We start from the raw sequence: 27,940 nt of genomic DNA, 5'->3' as shown, positions 1-27,940 counted from the left end.
GTAAACTTCATCAAATTACCCTGGGAGATACGTAAGTCTGATGCTCTGCTTCAGAATATAACTAATGACTCAGTGCTTAAACAGGTAAGAGAAAAACTCAGTATTATGTATCTGGCAAATTATTTTATTCGTAGTGTTTGTGTGTGAAACAATCTAAATCAAATGATTGTTTCATGGAAATCGTATTTAATTTCAATAAATGTATTCAACAATACTGTAAAATTAAGCTTTATAGTATTTTATTAAAAATGTAGCTTTGATAAAAGTGGATACTTGGTACCACATCCACATGGATATTCCTCTGTCTTTTTTTTACACTCCTTTAGAAACTACTGTTCAGGCAGGACCAGAAACAGCATATGGTCCCTTTGTTATCTGAGATTCTTTGATGACTATTATATCATCCTTTATCTCATCTCTTTTAATTTACTTTAAAAAGATGTTTGTTGAGGAAAAAGTAATAGCAGTTTGTACCAGAAGAGTGTAAAAACACTCTCTTGGATGCAAAACAGCAAGCCAAATGCCAATATGGGGAAAAAGAAAGGTCGATCAGTGAAATAGTCCCTCCTGACACTTGTAATTTATGAGTACCTGAATTCAAGCACTAACCTGGCAGGAAACTCTTTAAGTTTCTAATTTGGTGAACACTGATTATCTGGTACTTTCTTAAAAATATTCATAGTGCCTGTTTCAACATCTCACCTGTCAGCCTTACCATAACCCTTTATCACAATTGCTAAAAAGAAAGAAAGTAATTAAAATGTGATACTACATAATGTGTGGCTTGGGATTTTGGGAAGGTGAAAGAGAAGATGGACTTATAGTACCAAAGCTCCACAGTTCCTCTCTGCTACATTTAAAATCTGTTAAAACCTTATCTTCCCTTTTTCATATAATGTTCATTGATCATTCTTACTTACATTGTGCTTGGTCTTAAAACTGCGTTGGGTATATTGGTAGACCCTGCTGAATTAAGTGGTTGACCGAGTGGCACTGTCAGCACAATTCAAATGTGTGCCACTTCATGAAAATAATTAGCATCAGTAGCACTGCCCATGTAAATACAGCTATTCCCCTTTCCATGTTTTTTTCAGCATGGGTCACTGATTTCCTAGTTATCCATTAAGTCCCATGCACACATGGATGGTATGGGAGAAATAATATTTTCTTTGGCAACTCAGTTTTGTTTTCTTCAGTGAACCCAAGCGATGAAGCTTAGTTTTACAACTTGTACCTTGTTTAATTATTTCTGTCATGGTGCTTCTTCAGACTCCATTTTTCTAGTGTCTACAGATATGTAAACTCTTTGTTCCATTTAACATCTCTGTTACCTTATACTGTGCTCTCTCCAACTTATTTATATTTTATCTCATTTTTGCCATGTCACCTAAAAGGAGTAAAGGAAAAAAAAACAAAAGAAAAAAAAACCCTCTGCCTAAATCACATATGGTATCAAGAAATGCCTAACTCTGAGTCAGTACATAACCTTTCAATGTAACTTTATCTTCTGCATCCTCAGTTTCTTTTGCTTAAGGCCTTCAGTTTTCTGTTATGTCTGATTTAAATCATCTTGAATATGGCTTCAGAATTGCAGCACATCCAAAACTGCTGAAGGAGTAAATAAGAGCTTTGGATGCCCAACATAATCAAATACCCCTTCAAGCCTTTCTCTGACATTAATATTACATATTGGACACTATAAAAAATTAATCTACATTAAATTATATTATCTATATTAGATTATATTAATACACAAAATAGATTAAATATAATAAATATATAATTATATTTACATATCTATTTATATATAAAATAGATAAAATAGATAAAAATAAGCAGTAGTATGGGGGCATGAACATTTGACTTGTTTCCTATAAACAAGTATACTGCACCCAATACAAATAGACCAAACCTCTATTCCTTGGGAAGTCCTACTTACAATATATATGCTTTCCTCCAAATTGTGTCACCTGCTTGCTAGTTTTTAGTTTTGGAAATAAACAGCATCCCAACCTGTTCTATAGTTAAGGCCTGGAACAACGTTGTCCTTCTGTCACTAGGTTGACTGGCTGAAGGTGACCAGAGTTGTAACCTGAGGTGTGAGTTATGTAGAACCTGTAATTTTCAGACTCCTTACAAGATGATCCCATTTGAAATAACACCTAGACTAGGCTAGGAAAAAATGAAAAAAATACTTGAAGTATATTTTCAAAGGCAGCATGGAGTTTAATGGATCTTACCCATGTACCTGAAAAATTCTTGCTCCAATTGGGACCTGATGTGGAACTTCTCAGATACTAGACTATCAATCAACCACTCAACCTTTACTGTCCTGTTAGTGCTACCCGATATAAAGTAGTTGTAATAAGTATATTTTAAAACTTGCTTTCTGGTTTTTTTTTCTGTTAATTCAACTTCCCACTACATATCTCTAACACAGATCATCTAACATATTCACATTATATCCATGTAGGCATTCATCTTATAAAATACAATACAGAGAAATTATTTTTTTAATCACTGATTTTTACTTAGATTAGGAGCTTCAAAAATCAACCAGTCAGTCAGTCTTGAGGATACTGATGCTGGAATGTCTGGAATAGGCCATTATTTCTGGAACCTACCTCCTTATGTAGAGAAAGGTTTCCCATTACAGAAAATCAGCTGCACTGCTTTTTTTACACCATTACGCTATTTTTCTGATCTTTTCAGGTAAATGCGTTAACTTGTTCTCTTTCTTATATCCACCTAAGAATATCCTCCAGTGACTTGACTGTCTCATTGTGGGGATTTCTACTGATGACAATGGCATGTGGCCAGTCGTGACCAAATTAACTATGCAACCTCAAACGCCTACAGTAAACTCTGTAAGATGCTGTCCCCAGCCACCCCTCCAGAGAGAAAACAGCTTTTAGCCCATCAGTGCTCATTAATTCAGAAGCATCCCCACACTGACCGAAGCTGGTAGCTCCACAGGGCAAAGCACTGTGCAGTTCAAATGTATTTGGAACAGGTTCAGGGACAACCTCACTGTGCTCCATTTACCAGCGTAGCTATGCCTGCTGTCTTTTCAGTCCTTTTACCACAGGTTGTCTCTTTCCTATGCCTAAAGGCTTACTCCTCTGAAATGAAATTATTTTATGTTTATTTTCTAAACATCCTACTTTTAATCTACCCTTCCAAACTTCCTTTGAAACTTTCTTGAGTCCTCTTAAACACATGACAAGCAAATGGAATAACGTGCCCACATCGTATTTTAAAGTTTCTATGCAGAGTAGGCAAGTCACTCTGTGGATTTTCCCACGAAATACTTTAGAGAGAAATAAATTATATTAGATTATATGTCATATTTGAACGTAAGCCTCCAGACAGGGAAGGTCAGGATTGTACATTAACCCTTTGAACTAGATAGACCCTTTGAAAGATGAAAGTTTGGCAGTAAATGGACCCATGAGTTTTTGAATTATTTTGCATTTAAATCGTAGATTTCTTATTTTCATCCATCATTAACCTAATTGATCTCATTTAAACATGCAAATTGTGGCACTGAACTTTCATGTTCACAGATATTCTTTACTGTTTACAGTAACCATCCTTTATGTTTCATTTGTTTCAAGCATTCATTAATATGAAAAGCTTAAACAAGATAATTTTACTTATTAACACAGAGTTTACATAATTATTGAGCTAAATAATTAAATAGAATAACTTCTTATTTACTTTTCATTCAATATGAAGAGGTGTACTTGTACTGAAGCTCTATCTTTTAATTTGCATTCTTGTTATTACTATTTTTAACTACTGTTAAGGGAGACAAAATAGAAAGCTGGTTACCAAAGTATTAAAATAGCACTGAGATATATCTATTGTCCATATTAACATTCACACTGAAATGCAGGGATAATAAAACCCCAAACAACTTTTTGGGTAAAACACCAGAAGAGTATCTCAACGTGGGCGAGTCTTGGGTGGAAACTTGAATGTGTATGAAGGGTAAACTTATCGCACAGTATAACAGGGAGTCAATTAGAAGATCTTGTAATTCTGTCATTCTCAAGATGACAGCAGTCCAGCAGAACATCTTCATTGAAAGAGGGAAGCAGGAACAACACTCAGATAGCATAGTTTCAAGAAATGGTACCTGTCTAACTGTTTAAGAAAATATCCAGCTTTTAAACAGCTTCTTTAAACAGAAGGAAATCCCTGCTTGCTTAGGTTTATAGAAATTGTCTATGATCAGAGAGAGAGGTTTTCTGAGAGGCAAAGGTCCTCTCTGAACATCACATGGAAAATATAACCCTCTTGCTTTTTAAGCAGGAACAAAAAGTGGCTTTAATCAATAAGACCATTTAAGTCATGAGATGAAGGTCAGATAGAGAAACTCACTTGAAAAGATGAGATCTGAGAACCTGAGGTCAAGACCTCCTGTTCTGTAGAGGTGGAGTACATCCTGAAAACAATATTCCTTTAGCAAGGCGATCAAGACACTGGGTGGTATCTTACACTAACCAGTTACTACCCTCCATTAATTCAGGATGGGAAGTATACTTCATTGCTAAGGATACATGTAAAAAAGATGCCTGGGACATTTGTTCTGGGTATCCCTCTGTTCTGGGTTAATTGTTCTGGGTATTCCTCTGGTGGCCTATTATTCTTGCCTGGCTTTGACAGGTCTGCCTAGTGGAAGGACTAACAAGAGATGACAGACTGATGATAAATTAGTGACTTCCAAAAGGTTGGGTCTAGGTAGCTACACAATGATGACAGCAGACTGTTTCCTCAAAAAAAGAGCATGAATCCTACATTTGTCTTGTTCCTAGAGCCGAGTCTAAGAACTCCGAAGAATAAAGCATTAAAGTAAACAAAAGCATTAGGAATATATCTGTTTGGAACAAAAAAAAAATCTGTTTCCTTAAAGGGAAATTTTCTTTGCCATTTATTATGAAAAGTATGCAATAGGATGGCCCATGCCAGAGAATGTGTCATCTGTGTCATCACGTTACTCTTGAAAGAAAGCTTAAGCTTGAGATATTGGCTGCATTCCACAATTTCCGCAGGTTTCTGAGATGTCACAGTTCCTAAACACTTAAATTATTCTAAGATAAAATGGTTATAGCAAGAGAGCAACTCGTGCTAATTTGGAATAGAGAGCTGCAAAACCATGGATTTGGAAATCTCAAGTAAGTTCTTTCTTTTATGGCCCTGGAGAATTATGGCCAGATCTTTTCACTGTATCAGAATTTATAGGAGAATTGTGTGCCTAAGTTTATCAACTAAAGATGTAGTTAGACAAACATTTTCTTTCATGGCAGAGCTAAAAAAAGTTTCTGTTCTTACAAACACTCCAGCTCCAGCTATTTTCACTCCTAACACAGTATAAAGTCTATCTGTATTTATTTGAGATGACTCAATATTTGGGGGCATGTTAAAAAATAACTGAAAAATTGGAAGACTGTGACACCTCATTATCCTAGTTAGTAAACCATTTCCTGACTGTAGGGATGCATCTCTTGCCAGACTGTCCATATAAAGATTGAGACAGTACGCAATCATTCCAAATATTCCCAGATTTTAATTTTATAATGAAGAGATAGTCATAAGCAAAGAGAATGACCAATAATGCTGTTGACTGATCAGAAACCAAAAAAAAAAATCAGCATCAGTGGAGGAAATTCCTTTTAACGCTCATATTTTCTTCACTTCAGAACAATATGTTCTCTGCCTAGACAGTACAAGCTACTTCCAAAAAAGGAAATGTGCCTTTGTTCCTAAAATTCTTGAGGAGTTCTGAAAGACATACTTGAAAAAAAAAATAAAATAAGAAAATGAAGGTGTGATACATATCTTAACCATTTACAGTGCAGAAGGACCATATGTTGGCAAGAGGAAAAACTGTCCCTGCTCCCTCACACTTTATGAGAGGTGTCCAATTCTGTATGTTTTTACATGGGCACACATCTGCCCCTTCTGAGCTGAAAAACGCAGCAAGTCCGTGGTTGTGATAGTCACCCTGCACAGCCACCTAAGATATTTAAAATGTAACTACTTCATTAGAATAAAACATTAAGATTTAAGGAAGATTTTTTTTTCCTCTAAATACTGTTCTGATATGCAATTGTGTTTTAGGCATTCTCCATAGACAAAGGGTCTAACAGCCAACTATACATGACCCCTTTTTTAATAATGCCTTATTTCACATAGATTATAATATACATTATTATAGTACTATATTTCATATATTTTCACACATTCTCTCTCTCACACACATATATATTGTATTTCACATATTTTCACTTATTTTTTTCAAAATGTATAATTGTAGATACTGGTTCCAACAAAACCTTGAAACCATCCAAGTAAACATATTGGGCTAAAGTCTCTTAGTGAGCACCAGATAGTGCAGCTCTTTGATAAAATTACTCTGCTTTATACCAGTAGAAATTCTAACCCCGTCCTGTTGTCAGAGAAACCTCCATTTGTTAATACATCAGAAATCACAGTAGTACCCTGTTGTTAGCCACACACATACACAATTTTCTACATGGCTGCACAAGTGAATTGCTGATTTGCTTATCTGTAGTCTGCTGAATTCAAGGTGTTTTGTTTACTTAATTCAAAATCAATAAGTTTATTTCCCAGACAATAGCCAACATTCTCTTGAAATAGCTGCCTAATTTTAAAAGTCAAGTTCGGACATTTATTGCAAAAGAATCTAGTAAATTCTGGTAAACCAGAATCTAGTAAAATCTAGTAAACCCACAAATGACGAAACAGCCTATTACACAAACACTGTTGGAATAGCCTGTAGAAGCAAGTTAGCTGATGGCTATAGACTTGTCAGACTGACAATTCACTGCACATCTGTGTCTGCCAATATAGAATTTACTCAAAATTGCCTCTCTAGACACTTCTTTACATAACACATATTTAGCTTATTAGTGCTGTCATTTGGGAGTGTGGTCAGCTTTTGAGCAAAATTGGAGTCCGTTAGCAAGGATCATATCACAGCTGCCATTTTAGAATCACGATGATTAGATTTGAAGTTCAAATGATTTGATTTCACTTTAAAGCTTCAAAAGCAGCCTCTGGGACAGACTTACACAATTAATTTTTACTGAGGTCTGCTGGGTAATTTACTGTAGTCAGAGAATCTTCACTAAGGTAAGGTAATTACCACTGGGTAATTTTATGGCACTGCTCAGTAGGTAGCAACATGTTGGCTGGCTTCTGCTCAGGTAAGACCTGGAGGAAAGTGAAGATGCTGGGAAACAACACGACTGAGACATTGAGGAGGGATGAGCAGAATTCCCTCACTTCCCATATGCAGACCTGAAGTTGTACTTGCCCTCAAAATGTCTTTTCAGGAGCACGTGTAAGGACTTACAGTATACAATCCCATAAATACTGTACTGAGAAGCTTTCAAATTTGAAGTATTGCACCTGTGATTCTTTAATACAGGAGCAAAGAATGCATCCTTACTTTAGTTTGAACGCAGAAGTAAACAATGAAACAAAATATCCCTTTGAGATTTGTATTTATCACTTACAAGAAACACTTCCTAATAATCAGTGGCAGCTAGGCTGACGAGCAAACTTCAGACTACAGCCACGGGGGATAAAAATCTATTTTAGGTTTACTGTTGACAGTAAGGGTCAGAGGAAAAATAAACTCAGCAAGCAGTGTCATGCTACCACAAACCTCTGCTGGTCAAGCAGAAACTAAATTATGACCAAACCTTTCAGCACAACGGAATGACTTGGGCAACTGGGTTGCCCTGCAGTGCACAGAGCATGACATAGAGATGAACAGGATTAAGCACAAGTGGGACATAAAATAAATTAGTGATAAATACAGCTCAAAGGACTGGAGGAGCTAATTATTCCACAGTCTAGAGTGGGGTACAGTATCTTACCCCAACAACATCCCCATTATTTTAATATTTGAAGTCTACAAAATTAATCTGGAAAGCCCTGTAAAAATAAGGACTGACATGGTATCCTTCAAGAGACCCTTGTTTTGGTCATGCTATAAATAATACAGGTAATCTCTACTTCTGGATCTAACCACTAGAAAAAGAGAAAAGAGCAGCAGAAGGACTCAGACATTATTTCTATTACGTACACACACATATATACTAAAAGAACATAAAAACTTTTTTTATCTTAAAAGTTTAGTCCTCAGCTTCATTTCATGTACTGTAATACTACTGGGAAAAGCTGATTTGATTGCTTTATCACACTAATAAAAGCTAAGATTTGTGTAAGGGGAGGAAGAGGGAATAAAGTATATTCCATATTGATATCACTGCTGATGGCATTAACGGCTTTCCTTTTCTTAAGTTTACTTCCTATTAAGGCTTATGATAAAAGCAGCTGTGTGGACTCATAAGCACCTCTATCTACATCTCTCCATGGACTCATTACAAATATCTGTTTCATATAGTCTCATCGTCTACGACAGATTTAATTTTATTCTATCTTTCACTAGGCATCAATAAAAACCTGTCATTCCAACAACTGTGTTGCTTTCGGGTTTTTTCTACCTACTGGATACAAACACAATCTTGTAATTCCTAGTGTTCTGTTGTTTTCCTTTTCTTTGCCTTTTTTTTTGTGTGTGTTTTGATGAAGCCACAATGTTTTGGCCACTGTCAGGGGTTAGTTGCTTGAAACAAAGAAGACTTTTTTTTTATTTTCAAGCATAGTTATACAGGACAGAAATGGCTAAACTATTTTTATTACCCTTACTCCTAACCTATGATGATAAGCTGTAAGGAACATCCATATACTATAGATAAAATTCTTCAGATTTTAGGAAGGTGTTTAAAAACCTAGTGAAGTTTTAGTGGGTGATGCCCAATCATTGTGCATCTGTTCTCTCCCAAACTAATGCTCACTTGTGCTGTTCTGTTTGACCATTTTAAGGTACTTGCTTATCGTTCTCTGCTCATCTGAAATACCCCTGGACATTCAGAACAAGTGCCCTATGGCGCAATGCCACACTACTTGGTTGTGCTTTCAGAGCCTACAGGACGTCAGATTAACAAATTCTCCTGACTTTTCTCATGGGGACCCATAATTCATCTGTTTTGTCAGCACTATTTTTGAACTGCTGACAGGTGGCTTTGAGGATATATCGGGTCAGCTCACATTGGGTCCTGTGAGCCTGCCTCTCATTAATACAAATAGGATGTTTCTTATATGTTTGAAGTTTTATGGATTGATGGAAAAAAGTCAGCAGCTTCCAGTGACAGCAGTAATACCCATGACAATGCTTAGAAATACCAGAGGGATAAAATCAAGGGGCCCAGTTCCAGTGCGATGTACTCCATTCAGAGTCTTTGGGTTTGCTCTAGTAAATCACCTTTCTCCTCTTTTTCCTCAAGGCTCTCTGCTGAACCATATCATTATTTCCCTGACTCTTCTCTTTTTACAAAGTTTCCTTTAGAAACTTGCCCAATGTAAGATTTCTGAGTATGTTAACCACGAAGATGTAGGTGGTAAGGAAAAGGACACCAACAGTCTGTTAGTCTCCTTGTCACCAGTAATAAAATACTGCTTTCTCCGTGGTTTTGAATGGTATTTCTACCCTCTCTTCTAAACTTCAGCTTCTTTTGGCAGATTTCTCACTTATCGTTCCAGGTATAATGACTCTATATTAGTGTTGGAGAGTATTAAATTGATTGGTAGAAAATTAATGGAGCAAGCAGGAATGATAGAGAATAATTACTTGTGCATTGTGGCTTTTGATAGGTTGGAGGGGGTAGTAATGTAAAACATATTAGTAACTGTAAATGCTCATTGCAGTTTGTCCTTGTTAGAGAACTTCAGTGAACCCACCGAAGAGAGAAGGGTCTTGTTCAAAACATAAAGCAACAGGCATAGAGGAAGATGCACCCCACTGCTATTTAGCAAGGTGGTGTCTTGCTACCTAGGGTGCAAATGGGAAGTAAACAAGAAATATTCAAGCAGCCTTATACATGAGAGGCCACAGAAAGGCTTCTCTGCCTTTCGATCTTATGATGCTCACGCAAACCAGCACCCCGTCTTTAAATTGAATCACATTACAACGCAGCCACTGTGAGTCAGTTTAGACCTCCTATAGCTCTCCTATTTCTGTATCTACTGTTCCATTCAATTTGGTTCATCTCCTGTAGTGCCAGCATCTTGAGCAGAGCATTGAAGGAGGAGCAAGCAATTTGGAAATGAAGGCATGGGCCAGCTCAGTGGTTGATGGTTGTGGGATTTAGAATTCAAGGAAAAAAAGCTGCTAAGTGTTCATGTCTCTAGTACAGATGCCATTTGAACATGTGAGGGGAGGCAGGTGTTTAATAGCCATTTGGTAAAGAAAGGCTTTGAGCTTACTCAGTAAAATGATGGGTAGAATGTTTCAGAAAAGTTACTTTCAGTACATATTACTTGTGGATGCTAATCCACATCCTCCTAATTGTCAGGGGTTTTTTTGCAGATGGCATGTTTAGCAATGCTGTCAGCTTCTGTGCATGGAGTGCCTTTGCCATTACTGCATTTTATATGTACCACATGTCTTAGATGCTTATCAAAATATCCTTCTTTAGAAACAAGGTATATAGAATCATAGATTCATAGAATCATTCAGGTTGGAAGAGACCCTTGGGATCATCGAGTCCAACCATCTACCCTACTCTACAAAGTCCTCCCCTACACCATATGCCTCAGCACTGCATCTAAATGTCCCTTAAACACATCCAGGGATGGTGACTCAACCACCTCCCTGGGCAGCCTATTCCAATGCCCAATCACTCTCTCTGTGAAAAATTCCTTCCTAATGTTCAGTCTAAACCTACCCTGTTGGAGCTTGAAGCCGTTCCCTCTCGTTCTGTCGTTAATTACCTGTGAGAAGAGACCAGCACCAACCTCCCTACAGTGTCCTTTCAAGTAGTTGTAGAGAGTGATGAGGTCTCCCCTCAGCCTCCTCTTCCTCATACTAAACAGTCCCAGCTCCCTCAGCCGCTCTTCATATGATTTGTCTTCCAGGCCCTTCACTAGTTTCGTTGCCCTCCTCTGCACTCGCTCCAGCACCTCGAGATCTCTCTTGTATTGAGCTGCGCAGAACGGGACACAATACTCGAGGTGTGGCCTCACCAGTGCTGAGTACAGGGGCACAATCACCTCCCTACTTCTGCTGGTCACAGTATTTTTGATACAAGCCAGAATGCCCTTGGCTTTCTTGGCCACCTGGGCACACTGCCGGCTCATATTCAGCCGCTTGTCAGTTAGAACCCCCAGGTCTTTTTCCTCCAGGCAGCTTTCCAGCCACACTTCCCCCAGCCTGTAGCGCTGCATGGGGTTATTGTGGCCCAGGTGCAGAACCTGGCACTTGCCCTTGTTGAAACTCATGCCATTGATCTTGGCCCAGTGATCCAATCTATCTAGGTCCCTCTGTAGGGCTTCCCTATCCTCCTGGGAATCAACACCCCTGCTTAACTTGGTGTCATCTGCCAACTTGCTGATGATACACCCTATGTCCTTGTCGAGATCGTCAATAAAGACGTTAAATAGAAAAGGTCCTAACACTGAGCCCTGAGGCACACCACTTGTGACCGGCCGCCAGCTGGATTTGAATCCATGTATGTCAGCAATCCTTGATATGGTATCTCGGGAACTAGTTGCAGTTACTAGAGGCTTGTCTGCTTTATGCACAAGCTTCTCTGTTTCATAACAGGTTGATCACACCTATCTTAGAAACAGATTCATGAAAGGTCTCTCCCCTTTACCTGGTCTGACAATATCTTGCAGATGCCTGTTTTTGCTAGCTGGCAATCAAAAGTACAGGTGTTTTGCAGAAATCCTAATAGCTGTACTCTGAAGAACAGTGGGTATAATGCAAGCGAATAAGCAAATGTCATCTGATGGTGAAAAGGTGCTCTCCTGAGAGTATTACAGCTTATAAGTGAAAAAAACCCAACTCAAAGGACAAAACGACTTCAGAGTAGGGCACAGACACATAGGCAGGTTCATTCACCTTTGAACAATGCACTGTGGAAAACATCAGGTTTCCAGGAATCTTATTAGAAAAAAATAAGCCAATATATGGAGATAAAAAACAATGGAAGTTTGGATTATCTAGAGTAACATCCTGTATAGACAAGGCCTAAAGACAAATTCAAAAGGGCTTTTCTTCCCGGGCTTGTGTTATTAACAGTATTATGAAGAGTTTCATTAGTAGGATTCAAAGTTATTGAAGCAGTCTGCTGCTAACTTTGCTTCTTCATATCCTTGTTTCAAGTTTCTAGATACTTTCAAGGAAAACTGTGAACTACTATGGTACTGATTTTTAAGAACGCTTTCACATTGTTACAATGATAAACAAAAAAGACCAATTCATTTCCTCTCTACCACTTCTCAAAGCGAACCAGGAACTCGGTCCCACAGTGTTTTCACTGGTAAAGCTCTCATTAAAATTTTTAAAGTTACTTCTGTAAGAAAACCCAAAAAACCAGAAAACTCCAACCAACCAAATACAAACCAGAGAAGACGGCTAAAAGAAAGATGTTATCTGTTCGCACAATACCAGAGATTTTTACAATTTTCCCACAAAAGGAACTCTGTATCAAAACAAATCTATAAAAGCAAGCATATATATTGTGTATTACTTACAGTGTATTTCTAGAACCTGCATTGCTATCTGAGGTGTAGAGTTTAGGGACTCATGATCTACTCTGCAACTTACAACTGCACCATCATCATTGCGATCTGCTAGGAAATCCAGCGTGCTGCTGACTGTGAATGTTTTACGATTTGCATCTTCTTCTTTTAAATATTTAACATCTGAAAGAAAAAATAAACAAACAATTTTGTCTCCAATATTTCTAGGAAAAGTAGTCCAGCATTAGACAGCTAAATTATCTATCACACTTGTTAAAAAACTTATCTTTCATATCTGTATTGATCTCTTTAAAACAAAAGTAATTAGACTACTTATTCCTCAATTTGCTCCAATTGTCAGAGCACAAGATATATATTTAAAAAGAAAATTTTAAAATTGGTTACATGGTACTGCACTGAAATAGATATTCATTTCATCTTTATCTCTTATATGTCTAGGTCCAAATTTGATATAAAATTTCTTTGCAGTTCATTAGACAAAATGTGGTCTTCTCCCACCCTCACTTCCCTTAAGTATTCACACTGTCACTAAATATTAAATTTTCAAAATCCATGCCTATAATCTTTCATAGTAACGCAATACACGGACATTACTGAAGCCATGTGAACTAAGGGTTGCATGCATGCAGTCACATCAATCCTGTGCTTATTCTGTTGTTTGGCTAGAATTATGCTAATTTCTGAATGAAACTAAACCAAAGTACAGATATCAATGCTGATGAACAACTGTAAACAGAACATGTCATAGTATTTACTGGAATCTACAGACAAGTCCCAAGAAGGCTGGAAGTAAAATTATTTCCAAGAGACCTTCCACTCACTGCTTTATATTATGCTAAATTTGTCTACTGCTTTTGTGCAGATTCAGTTAAAAATCTCTTTGACAGTTTTCAGCCCAGATACTAGACTGTGGAGAGCCTGCAGCTATACTTAAGAAATATTCAACTCAGCTCAAGGTTAAGGTTCAAATTGAGAAAGTTTTGTAGTAGAACATACATGTTAGATCAGACCTAAAGACCCAAAAAGCCGAGAATGTATTTCAAAAACTTTTAATGTATTAACTGCAACATGAGATCTTTTTTCACATACTTTAGATTTGTTTTACTTGGTTCCAAACTACTTATAATATATTTTTGGTTTTAATTTATTTCAGCAAGAAGAAAGTTATATTGATTTGTTACAATGAAAGTTTTAAAAGACATATATAAATATATAAACATATATATTAAATTACATTAAGATTGCATATGTCCTCTGTGTCCTAAAAAAAAGAAAAAGTGAGAGGTTTCAGTTTTATAAATTATACTAAATCCCATTAGAGAAGAAGATGACCTAAATAAAATTTCCATGAAATATCAATTTTAGAAAGCAAATCTTAAATGGTTTAAGCTATATCTTTTTAGATTAAAAATACTTCTGAAATCAAAAAGGTAGTCCTTTTCATCATCTCCAGATAGATGAATACACCATATAGTTTTATGATTTCCATTTTTTCCTAAGAAAAAAATATTTCTTGCATACAAGCATTTTTCTGCCTGTTAGTTCCTAAGCTTTAAGAGGTTTTAATTTCTACCACCATGACTATTAACATTTAGGGATCACTAGGTGAGAGAAATATTGACCAGGGCTAAAGCAAAGTTATTATAATCAAACAACAAATGTCTTCAGTAATATTTAAAACAAACACATGAGATTTTGTTCCTAGACTTATGTTTCCAAATTCAATAATAAGCACCTCTATAGGTAGCCTTCTGCATATAAGTAATATACATATCCCTTTGCTTACTGACTGCAGGCAGAGGACAGACCGCTCCTGAAAACATCAACAACTTTAATTTCAGTGAGATGTTGTGAATGTTTAATCCTTTAGAAAAACAAAAGCCGTTAATTTCCTAAATGGATGTTTAAAAGCTTTTCTCTAGACATCTATTGTTTGGAAGAGTTCAACTGGTAGAGTTAATTACCTCTGAAAAAAGGATGGTGATACTCTTCTATAAGCTGCTGACATCCTCATCAACAGAAATACTTAGCTTGTCCACTTTATCAACTGTATCTTCTTAGATGCTTCTTCATAGCAAAATGAAGGTGTGATTGTAATATAGGCTAACTGGGTGTAAAAGCAGTGGAATCAGGTACTGGGTCTGTTACTTTATGCTAGCATTCAGAATATTTACCCAGGGTTTTTACAGAATTTTTCAATACATCTACTGTAGTCCTTTCTTTCATTTATTGTTTTGTTACTCCTCTCTTTCCAAAACACCCCATTGAGAAAAGGTTAAAAAACCCCATCCATTACAGAGGCACTTTCTCTTGAAATCAGTGGAATGAAACAGATTGGGGGATGACTAGATAGAAAGTAACTTTATAGAGGAGGAACGAGGGGTCTTGAGGACAGGTTGAACATTAGTCAACAATATGCCTTCACAGGGTTGAAAGCTAAAAAGGGACTGCTCTGCATTAATGATAGCATAGCCAGCAAGTCAAGGGAAGTGACTTCTCTATTGAGCACTTGTGTGGCTGCATCTAGGGTAGGAGGCCCAGTTTTGGGCTTTCTGGAACAAGAAAGATGTTGGAATCCTGGGTTGCATAGGGAAGAGTGTCGCTAGTAGATCAAGGGAGGTCATTCTCCCCCTCTGCTCTGCACTGGTGAGGCCACAACTGGAATACTGCGTCCAGTTCTGGGCTCCCCAGTTCAAGAGAGACAGAGAACTACTGGAGAGAGTCCAGCATAAGGCAATAAAGATGATTAAGGGATTAGAGCATCTCCCTTATGAGGAAAGGCTGAGACAGCTGGGACTCTTTAGCCTGGAGAAGAGAAGGGTGAGGGGAGACCTTATTAATTCTTGTAAGTATCTAAAGGGTGGGTTGAAGAAGGATGGAGCCAGACTCTTTTCAGTGATTCCGGGTGACAGGACAAGGGGCAACGGGCACAAGCTGGAACATAGGAAGTTCCATTCAAATACAAGGAAAAATTTCTTTACGGGAGGGTGACAAAGTCCTGGAACAGGCTGCCCAGGGAGGTTGTGGAGTCCCCTTCTCTGGAGGTCTTCAACCTGGAGACTGCCTGGATGCAGTCCTGAATAATGTGCTCTAGGCAATCCTGCTTTAGCAGGGGAGTTGGACTAGATGATCTCTACAGGTCCCTTCCAACTCTGACAATTCCGTGATTCTGTGACTAAAGTCAAGGAAAAGGGCTTCTCCCCGCCCCCTACCCACCCCCCGGCCCTGCTTTTGGTTGTTGGTTTTGGGGGTTAGCAGTGTAGTTGCTAGATAAAGAGCTGTGATTCTGTGAAACCCGAGTAGGTTCAGCTGAACACCACAGAAATGGTTAGTCCTGGGAGCATACAATGTACAAGGACAGCTTAAGACAGTAGGGTTTGTTCAACCTGAGGAAGAGAAGACTAAAACCAGATCAAACTGACACCTTCAAGTACCTAATGCATGGTCATAGAGAATAAAAATCCAGAGTCGTCTCAGAGGCGTACAGCAAAAGTGGAGGCATAATGTCCACAAGGCAAATTCTGATCATATATAATGAAATATCTCCATATAATGAAAGTTCTCCACAATAAGGGCTTTCAAATACTGAAACACCTAGCCAAGACAGACTAGGAATCTCTGTCCTTGGAGATTTTTCAAAATTGAATTGGAGAAGACCTCTGGCAACCTGATCTAACTTTTAAACAGAGGTTGTGCCATATGAAGTCTAAGGATCAACTATGGGCCTGCTTCCGTGACTCTTCAGATAGGTGCACATACAGATATGCTTGTATTAACTAATACTAGTTTATATCTCATAACTATAGATGTTTGATAGTGAAAATAATAAATAGAACTTATATCATTCATTGTTCATCGTCAACTTTTCATAAAAGTACATATTAGTAACATCCATGTAGAAACACCCATCTTTTAAAAGGACAGTTTTGCTGTTTTTACAAGGCAAATATCATTTTTGTTTACATTTAAAATCAAGTTCTGCCATGAAATGGACTTGTTATCTAAAAGGTTTTTGTCTTCATTTTAGAGTTTTATCAAGACAAAATGTTCAGTGCCTCTCTGAATTCTTTGTGTATGCCAAATATATATAAACTACTGCAAAATGTCTTAATCTGTTGCAACAGATTAATTTATTTATTTTTTAAGGTAAATTTTGCTAGGGGAAAAAAATCCATTAAATATTTTCCTGAAACCTAAAATACTTTTTTACGTAATATTGCTGAAATAACATGTAAGAAATTCTGTTGAAAGAATAGATAATTTTTAAACAAAAATTATGAATTTAGCTTCTCCAATATATTTTTTTAATAATCTTCCAGAAATGTCACCAGAATGCTAAACTGCAGATCGCTTTGTTAATTTGGTGCATATATGAGAGATAGAAGTAAAAGGTATGGTACTCAGTGCTTCACATTAGGTCTGTCTCATTACTAACACTTACTCTATCAAACAGGATCCCTTTACCGGATGATGATTCCTTTTTTGAGTAATAGCAAAAGAGCTACAATTTTAGAATGGCTTTTTCCCCTTTGGTGCAACTCTGAACTCAATGCATCATTTATATTCTTTTGCACCATGTATAATACACTGTAACACAATTGGATTTACTGGTGCTAGACAGACGAACTCCTAACCTTTAATGTCAGCTGCATTAGCATATAATTTCATATCTATTTTCTCAGATTTATCATTTCACCTTTTACAGTGCACAAAGCTAATGTAACTTCTGCTGATGCCACTGCAAACTGGTTAGGTTATTTTATTTCTAACCTTTGTGAAATGGCAATGTGCTCTTCAGAAGACCTAGAAAACTAAAATGAAATGAATGTTCTCAGTGCTTTCCTTTCATTTCTGGCTTTTTTCTTTTTCCCTTTACTGTTCTTTTCCACACATCTTCCTTGTTCCTTCCCCACCCCCCTTTTAAAAAAGCATCCCATTAGGAACTGTTGAGATGAGCAAATTAGTTAAAGAGTGAAATCACCAAATTTCTTACTTGGCTTCAATTATGTGTCAACTGAAATCACCAGATTTTAAAATACAATTTTTAAAATAACGTATTTTCAGATGTGTTGCCTTGCTGTTAGGCCAACTGTACCAACGGTTCTCTTTAAGTATTGACTTTGCTTAGAGTGATTTTCAATCTTTACATTTCTTGAGTATAAATATTCATCCTGTAATCTTTTCTGGATGACAGAACCTATGCTATGTCATGTATGCTAGCTGTGCTGTAAATCTTCTTTTTAATTGCGTTTTCTTTCAGCAATCTCCTCAGATTTCCCAGTGGCTGGAAAGAATGGTACTCTGATTCCTCATTTTCTATCCTTGTTACAAGTGTTCAAACACATTTCAAATGATTCCAGCCTAAAATTCATGTCTCCTTCAACACTATTCTGATTTTCATCAGAAATCTAAGGATGCTTCTAGAATGGACTGGGTTCCTTAGACAACCACCTGCAATCCCCTTTATTTACCATTTTTATACCATGGGTCTGGTTGTGTATATTGAACTGCAGTAGAGAATAATAAAGGAAGATTAATGGATTCTATGATTAATGTTGTAACTTTGCTTGAGGCAGTTTATCGAGCTAAAAAAATCCACAGTATTACACAAATATGAGACAAAGCAGATAAAAGTTAGGTTTCTTTTTTTAAAAGCTACACAGAAAAAGTGGATTTTGAATCATTTGTTGATCTGAATAGAGATGACATCAACAAATACCAATAACTTATAATTTTTATTCGTATACTCTACAATGGGCACCGCAGTTGGCTGTGGTAGATGTGACTAAGCCTTCTGTTATAGGAATCTCTCTCTGCCCATTCACCAAATATGATTTAAACTGTCCCAGCATTTATGAGAATATGGAGTAGAAAACTACGTTTTAAGTAAAAAACATGCAAAGTGAAAGAGAAGACAGAAAAGAAATAAATATCTTTTATATGCAATTCTTTCCTATCTCACTGCATCCTCAAGGCAAATCCTTGCTTTCAGCTTTGGTTTCAGTCACCCGGTGACTTTTTGATTACAGCACACTTTGTCCAATTCCCCCCAGTTCCTGTGAAGTTCTCCTCATCCCCTTTGAAGCCCATCTTCTCCCTGCTCCTCATCACATACTCTAGGCCTCTTTGCCTCAGCTGCAGGTTCCGAGTTTCCCAACTGAGATTCCTTCAATTGCTACATCCCAACCCTTCTTCATGAGACCAGGCTCTATAGTGCACTCTCCTGTCTCCTCCAGACAGTTCTGCCCCTCCTGTCACTTAACTTAGAGGAGGGTAATATAAAACTGGCAATTTACCAAATCAGACATATGTCACATTAGAAAGGCAAAAAGTACTGAAAAGGGAAAATATCTGTGGTGAGTGGTATGGCTGTGATAACTATAATCCATAAAAGGTTTCTCTATGAGGCACTACTGTTGATTTTATTATGCTGAAGAGAGTTCAGAGCAATTCAAATCATCAGTTTTAACCTACTGAAAAAAAAATTAAGATTGCCATATGACTCACTCCAGTAATTTACAATCAATTCCTTATCTATGTACTATCAATGATTAATTGAATGATTGAATATGAGAAACTTTGCAAACATGAATTAAGAAATATAATTCTAAACAATAGATATTTTTGATAATTGGACCAAATTACATCAAATTCCTTTTAAATACCTTTAACTTCTTTGTCGTTCTTGAACCATCTGATATCAGCTGCTGGTTTACTACCAGAAGTCTTGCAAGTTAGCTGCATCCTCTCTCCCTCCATAACTGGTGAGGTAAATCCAGTAATTTGTGGCTTCTCAGGAACACCTAATAAGCAAACAAGCAAAATGTCTCTGATAGTGTCAGCTGCTGCCATGAATATATGACCAACTTAAAGTTCACTTCTTCATATGCTTCAAATTCTGGAAACAGAGTAATTAGTTCCTTGCCTTCTATCAAAATTGCATGTCAGTGAATTCTGTTTCTTATTGCAAATAAACTGTCAATCTTAACTGTAGTTGATTCTAAAGAATTAAAGAAAATAGAAATTATCTCATTTTCTAAGGGAAACAGATTGTATTCTAAAAACTGTCTTACCTAAGTATACTCTGCGTGTGCAGGTTTAGTCTGACTTGCATGTGTAAGGTTTAAACTGGCCTGCACGGCAAGCAGGATGACAAAGTATATTAGAATTATAGCTGTGAAAATAAAACGTAACTGACAACAAAAAGCTGAACTGATCTAATTTTAGAACAGATGTTTAAGCATGAATTATGATGGTTTTAACAGAACCCTGGGAAAAGGGAAGATGAAAATAAATACAGGAGTTACTTTTATCTTCAGAAAAGACGTAACCAAAAAAACCAACACGTATAATCACAATTCCATTGGCTATGGAAATTTCTTCACCTGGATCCAAGGACTTTGGAGGAGGTCATGACATACTACACACATAATATTACATTTGAAAACAGTTGTTTTTCAATGAACCATGGAAGATTTAAAAAAAAAATATTAAAAGAGCTGGAAAATTTAGTCATTATATTTAAACTTCCGAAAGCACAAGAATAACTTATTTTAAAGTGATACCGATGACTGTAATTTTAAAATCTCTGAAAATATCATTGTCATAACTTGCATTTGTAGCACTTTGACGCATTCATATCTGTGGTTAGATAAAGGGATCAGTCACAGAAATTGATCCTGTGCTGTGTATTTCACAATTTGGTTTGTTTACATCTCTTTTCCAATATGACATATTATGTACATAAAAACCAAGCAGCAGTACCTATTGCATAGTACATTTCTGTAATAAATCTATTCCTCTCTTTCAGGACAGAAAATGGTGTCTACTATAATACCTTGACACTTAAATCTTCTAATCCATAACAAAACAGTCAATAAAGAGATTATTAATACATAAAAGGATAGTTTATCTGATTAAAAGATGTAATACATTTCAATGGAAAATATCTCCTTCTCAGATAGAAATGATTCCAAGACTTTCAAATGCTACTTCTAAATAGCAAATTCCAAATATAAAATGAAAAAAAAGTGACACTGGGAAAACTGCATTAAAATTCCCCCAAAATTAAGGTAAAACTAAAAGAACTGTGAAAATCAAGTTAATTTGGTTTAAAAATATTGGCTAAATGTTATTTTTTGTCTTTGTAACACCTTTCAATTTTTTTCTGCGATTTAAAATGTTGAACTGGTGAACTACTCACCTATTGTTTAGGATGCCTCTCTACAGAAAAGATTAGGCCTAGGCAGTTGTTATTCCAGAATATTCTGCTTTGAGTGGGTATTTTTTGTCCTTAATGGCAAACTTGTGAAGATTTTTGTAAAATAGTCTCACAGGGACTGAAAGGAAGATGTATTTCACATCCTATGCACAAAACCAATTCCCTGGCTGGATTAATGGGAATATTACTGGCACAGAGAACATCTTACATTAGTCCCATTAAATTCAACTGTCTGCCTGTCTACATATAAAAATAAAACAAAAAGAAAGAAAGATTCAAGTTCAGGGACAGAAAAAGGAGAAAAGAATAAAAATCAATCTCTGAAATCATATAACCTCTTAGGTACGCAGGTGTGTTTCAATGAACTATAGCAATTTCGGCTGATTGGGCTACTGACATTCATAGAATCATATAAAGTTTCGGGCAGAAACTTTATTTCCTGTACATCTCTCAAAATCTATTGCTTTTCTATGTGTATCTATAACCTTTGGGGAAAACAGCAGAGCATTTAGAGGATAAAGCATAAAAGAAGCAGCAAGCCCAGTGAAAATATGTACTTTATAGACAAAAAGAGAAAGCAGAATGAGCCAGGAAAATGCACAGCTAAGGAAAAATGATAAAGCTCTAAAGCCCGTTTTGATTTCATGCTTTCTGATTTTCTCCCCTTTGCCCTATGCAATACATTGTTAGGAGATGAACACATGCACCTTCTTTGCACTTCTGACGCTTGGGATGTAGAGGTTATGTCCATTTTATGGAGCATTCATACCATGGTATTTGTGTGCTCCCTAATTCATTATCCTGCTACTGCACAAATAGTAAGAGACGCGCTATTTTTCAGCACAGCAATATGAAATAATAAATATCAGTGAAACAAGATCAGACATTTACATGTATCTTCTGCCAAGCTTTGGAAAAGTTCATTCTTATAATAATTTGCCAAAGCCTGGAAAGTTTAACATTTGCTTCTTTATGCTCAGCTATTTATACTTACCGAGAACAGTAAGAAAAGCCTTGGAAGTTTTGACAGGCATAGTAAATAAAGAGCAGGTGTACTGCCCTTCATCTGACAGAGACACATCACTGACACTGATACTCAGTTCATGCCATGAAGCTCGGACCAGCTCAATTCTGTTGTCCCTCAGAGCTGAAAAACAAAAATTCATGTTATAAGGCAGGAAGCAGCACATTAACAAAACATCATATGTCATACAAGAGGCTCTATGAAGTAGCCCAGTGAGATTGCACCCTAGAACACAGGGATATGGACACAGTTGTCTTTAGGCATGGAAGTTTGTTTTCTCTATGAAATAAAGCACAAGAGTTCATCAAGTTTCTGAAAAGTGTACTAGGTGATTTGTAATGTCTGTAAACCTAGAAACTAAGGGACTTTAGTTACCTTTGATCTTCCTCTGAAAAAAATCAACATTGACTCTGATTTCTGCCCCCTAACTACTTTGTTCAGAGCCTACAATAATTCCTTCCTAAAAACATTTTTTTCTCATGTATTTACAAATGTGGGTGAATATTGAGAATCCTGTTTCATCTACTAACAAACTGTATTTTCAATTAAGAAGTCTAGTGTTGTGTAGTTTGCCTACACATTTTTCCTCATGTCCATTACTATTCATATTAAACTGGAACATCAGGTTTCTTGAACACTATAAGGCTATTTCTTATGAATATATTAAAGTTCCACTCATACATGCATACCTAATACATTTAAAGATTTTAGGTAATTAAGTATATTGGCTTTACTTTTTTGATTATGACTAAAAAGCTGATATTCTAATAGAAGATCCTTCCTAACAAAATTTTGTTGGCATGAAACCACTGAGGGAAGAGCAGCAGGAAGATTTACTTAAATTCAAAATGTCACTTTAGCTAATGCTTTAAAATGTTAAGTATATTAAAGCCTATATTTAGATTAATGCACATTTTCTATTTAAAAACAGTCAAAGCATCCCCAAACATTCCATTTCTCTGAAGTAAAGCTGTTCTGGGAATCTACATATACTAATAGAGTCTTTTCACAACATAGAAATACTGGTATTGGAAGTAAACACCATAATTCTCCTAAGCGAACAATACAAAGGCATGCATAACTGAGAAAGTTTTGCTCTATACGTCTAGATTAATGTCTTTTACCTGGAAGTATTTGAATCTTCAGTGAGTCTACTTTTATAGTAAGCCACGGATAGTCAAAAGTAGAATGGAACTATTACTGGGAAAGCTATGCTTTGATTTGTGAGGAGAACCAAGATCATGGAAGTCACGGAATTGTTGGAGTTGGAAGGGACCTCTAGAGATTAAGATATTCAAGTTCTTTATGTTCTCACTCATCTCTTTCTAAAGTCTCCAAAGGCTCTTATATTTGTTTCTCCTAACATTTATATCTTCCAATGATAAAAATGAGCTTTTCTGTGGTTCTGTGGCTACTAAATCCTGTATTTCTGACCCATTGCAAGATTCTCCAAGTGCTGTCAATATAGGAAGATTTACACAAAAATAAGCAGCTACAATGAAGACTCAGCAAAAATGTCACTTAAATTTGGTGTCTTCTAAGGCTATCATTCAGGCTTCTTTACAGTGATTTCAAGGTTAATTTATTGGTTATTTCAAGGTAGGTCAGCTAAAGTTTGACTTAGTCTCTGCAGGCTCTGATGACTGAAAGGTGACAGTTTAAGCAGACCTAACATATAAGCATGCCATGAGCTGCTCCAAGGCACATTGAAGTGACTGAGATTGTGTGTAATGGACACATTCCAAACATAACAGACATCTTCTGGCCACCCACAGCAAGAAATAATTATGTAGTGTATAATGTAACATGCATCTAATGATGGAAAAGTGCTACTTTAAAGCAAACAAGCAGGCAAAACAAAAGCCACAAGATGAAAAGCTATGTACATACCAATATGCTGACATAACAGCCAAGAAAAACAAGCTCAAGAAAACAAAAAGTACATAGAAGCAAGCTTCTACCAACCCAGAATAGCAGGCAAAGCTGATGACTGTGGTTTTACTAGCCAAAAGTCCTCACAACAGTGAAGCTGTTGCTATCTTTGAGGAAGTAGATGGAGACTCAGAATTCATTTCTCAGCATTTCAATTCTAGTCAGATGCAAACTGAGCAGACATAAGAATGGTAGTTTATTTCACATTACTGACCTTTCAGTAAAAAAATATTTTCAAAATGAGCCAGTGCTTCCAAATGGCTTGATAACCACCACATCCATATACGTAATTTGGAGAATAACGTAGGAAATAAATTAAAAAAAGCAACCCCCCAAAAAAACCACTCTCAGAACCCCATAATTTGAAAGTGGTGATTTTTGCCTCCCCTGAATCAGAAATTATGTAAAAATTAATGCAGTATATCATCTTAGACGGTATTTAATTTTGTTATAATTTTCAATTGCTACTGCCTCATAATAAATAGCTGTTAAATATTTTCCCAGAGATGGGGCAATGTGAGGAATTTTATGCACTAAAAAGAACTTTAATGAATTCCACTAGAGAACAAATGGTTTACAGATGATGCCAATAGCACACCATTTCAATCCTACTGGTAGAGAAAAAAAACAATTGAAATACAAACCAACTGCATCAACTACATGCCTACTGCTACCCTCCCTCATTTCCTCCTCTCCACACCTTTTTAACCTTTGTACAACATAAAAAAAGCTCAGCTCAGTCAATTTTCTGGAAAACTGGTAAAAACAACCACTGATCGAGAGCTGAGATCAGATGTTCCATGTTTCAGCCTAGAGTGAATTTTTATTGAAAGAACAGAAGGAAAGAGTTTTGTAATGGAAATACCAATACAGAGCCTTTGCAAAAAAATGTTTGCAAAGAGCACTGACATAATACTCCCTCTCAGTAAAGCTGTTTGTCAGAAGCATTTTTATAAGTGCTAAGTCTAAATGCAATTACCTGTGCCATCAATTTCAAACCTAAACATCTGTAAACTTTCCTGTCTACCCAAATTTGAGAGCAAACCAATGAGAAAAGTCTACCACTATTGCTTAGACAAGGCTAGCACTTACATGAAGTCTTTTTAGAATCTTATTTTCTAACTTTATTTCTACACCTATGTCTATATCCATCTATATCTGTTTAGAAGGACTCCAACTCTTCCCATGAAATTGATAGCTTTGATGGGTGCCAGAACTGGTTCGTTTCCATTTTCTCTGTTAGTTATATTTTACTGAAAGGGTGAACTTGGATCAGAGAAAAAAGTGGTTGCTTAACTGTCCAGTCCTGGCTCCCTCACCCTGGGGCAGGGAGAACCCTCTGGGAGCAAATGAACAGTTGGCAGTATTGGAGAAGCCAGTACTTCTAGCCAGGTAGCAATCTCCTGGCACGGAGACTGAATGGAGCAAGAATCTTGCATGTGGCAGAGAGTAAACTCTTGCCAAGCCTGGTTGATCGAGCAAAGAAGCCTGTGGAGCATGAACAGAAGCCAGCTACTGACTGGTATCAACTGGCAAGCAAAAGCTTGAAGGAGAAGGCATGCTCCTCAAGCTGCTGGTGGAAAAGAAGGAGATTTATTTACAGTACTCTGTATTTTATCCCTTCCAGCAGATCCAAGTTCTAGTTGTTTAAAGAGGGATATCATCTAGCTTATTATTCTCTATTTAAAGGACATGAGCTTCAAAAGCTTTCTGTAAGCTTTTTGATTGCTCTTTTTTTGAAGTGAGAATTGCCCCAAACAGGGCAATTTTACCACGAGGTTCAAGCCATAGTAGGTTAAACAAAGTACCATAAAGTAAAATACAAAATGTTCTCTCTTATTTAATTAACAGCTGAAAATAAAAATAAGTACATGTATTCTGCATGAATTTGGAGTTTGGTACATACTGATAAAGAGATTTCCTGCGTATTGAAATGTCCAATGCCCACGCATTGTTCAATAGAAATGCAATAACCAATTCTAGCTCCCCATAGAAGTTAACAGGAAACACCAGGGTTCTCTTTAAAGTGTCTCATACTAAAATACAGCTGCTATATTTTACTCAGGTGACAGTATTTATTCCTCTGTTTTTTAAGAAGGTTATACTAATAGCTCTCTTTGTATTCCACGGAGCGTTTCTGAATACTATTTATTAGTTGTATTGTGGTAACGACTAGACAGTCCAGGTCTAGAGAAAAGACAGCTTTGTCCTTAACAACTCTACAAGTTCTGGCCTGACTTGACTGTCTGCTCTTTCAGAGCCTTCTCTGGAAGCTCTTCTTTTTTTTTTCCATTTCACTTGGCTAGAAGCTTAACAACTTTTTGGCCTCTCCCCGGAGATTTTCACCTACATTCCTGAATCATTACCTAATCAATAGTTAGCATACCTACATTTTTGCATGAGACAGAGATGCTAGAAAAGGGTAAATAAGCAGAAGGTGTATTTGACTTCTGGGAAGTACACCTATGCCAAATCAATAACAAAGAATACCACTACTGACATCTCCATCCTGGATTGTTTTGTCGCAAGCACTTATAAAAATATAAAACGCAACAAGAAATATAATTGCATAGTAAATTCCAATATGCCCTAAGTACTTTATTTCAGTTTTTTGTAATTCCCAGGCAGACATGATGTACTTAATTTGCAAGGTATGAAATAATTATGCATAAAATACTTGTTCCTAGGAAGACACACTTCATTTATTTTACCTGTCATTGTCTTTTACTGGGGAAATGATTTCCTTCCAGAATGTTTTCTGACACAGAAACAAGCAACCTTGATAATTTGCTTGGTTAGATTATGAGTAAAAGATACAGTTGTGTATTTCAGCTGTATTAATTAGCAATTTTTGAGACTGATGGCCATTAATAAACTGGTCTCCTTGTTCACATTCACAAAAAGCTGTACTTTATTTTCTGCACAACTTAGTCTAATGATCATATGTAGTCATGTAATGAAATCTTGCAATAGGAATATTATCAAAGAGAGAAAAGAAACTTAGAAATTCACGGTCTTGGAAAAAAAAATCCACATTTATGTTGGGTGGAAAGGGCAGTTAGACCTGTTAGATGCAGTAGCCAGAGAGCACTATCTCTAATCTTACTTCTCTAAAAGACTACATCTTACTAGTATTTGGTGGTGTATATTTGAAGAATGGGTAAGAAACAAACAACAAACCCCACAAATCCTCCAGAGTAATTTGCAGATGTTTTGACAATACTAACTTGACATCTGCTGCTATCCTGGGATTCACTCAACAAAACTTTCTTCCTTATGTTAGAGTTGTTCCCTCTGTCATGGGAATAATGTAACCATCAGTCGGAACTAGAAAGATTTCTGATAGTCCACAGGTCATGCTAAACCCCTAGAAATTTAGTACTTCTGAAACAGAAACAATCCCTCTGATTTTCAGGTTCCAAATTTCTGATTGCAGTACCATCATCAAATATGAAATAGATATAAAGGGATTTACATTTTGTTTCTGGATATACTTAGATATCCTTTATACGGCTTATTGCTTTATTCCTAAGGAATTCAATATACCAAGTGGTCTATAGGGATGATCTACAACACTTGCCAATAGCTGTGCACCAAAATCTGTCAGACCACAGATCACCGCCAGAACAAGGGAAAGCAAAAAAGAGAAAGGAGGGGAGTAAATAGGGGGAAAAAATCAAACTATTATTGTTATGCTGTGTCTAGCTTTCTTAGCCTTCATACTCCTTTTCAAAACATTTCAATTGCCTTTAAAAAAATCATGTACTCATTAGTCTGCTGCTGTATTAACAGTTTGACCATTTCCAAATGATATGCACTTATTCTTGTGATGCCTTATCTGTCTAGTAGGTACTTGCATGGTATCTGAGCTCCTAACATTTTAAAACTTCTCAAGTTTTTTTATGTGAAAAGAAAACTCTTTTTCTTCCTCTTCCATTTCTACTCATGCAATTTGATTACTTTCACACAAGGATGGATACAAGGATAGGTTAGCACTGTGGATATTTAGAAATCACATGTTTTCTATTTCTGTTTCTGCATGTGGTGAGGCCATTTTTACCTTTCACTTGAAATGAACTCCATAACATTGCATCTGTGAAACTATTACTTTTGCT

At 36.6% G+C, this 27,940-nt stretch overlaps 1 protein-coding gene across 1 annotated transcript in view; it reads right to left on the bottom strand.

Moving 5' to 3' along the window:
- The window catches only part of CADM2 (cell adhesion molecule 2), a 416,144-nt gene that overhangs the window by 115,245 nt on the left and 272,959 nt on the right, over positions 1 to 27,940 (bottom strand). Inside the window, exons 4-6 of the mRNA XM_014947137.1 lie at positions 21,864 to 22,016; positions 19,314 to 19,451; positions 12,640 to 12,810 (exon numbers count right to left, since the gene is read on the bottom strand). Coding sequence (XP_014802623.1) covers positions 12,640 to 12,810; positions 19,314 to 19,451; positions 21,864 to 22,016 — 462 coding nt within the window. The remainder of the gene's footprint in view (positions 1 to 12,639; positions 12,811 to 19,313; positions 19,452 to 21,863; positions 22,017 to 27,940) is intronic.

The sequence above is a fragment of the Calidris pugnax genome, unplaced genomic scaffold, assembly GCF_001431845.1.
Source record: "Calidris pugnax isolate Ruff unplaced genomic scaffold, ASM143184v1 scaffold95, whole genome shotgun sequence".
NCBI lineage: Eukaryota > Metazoa > Chordata > Aves > Charadriiformes > Scolopacidae > Calidris > Calidris pugnax.
This window is presented reverse-complemented; position numbering and strand designations above follow the sequence as displayed.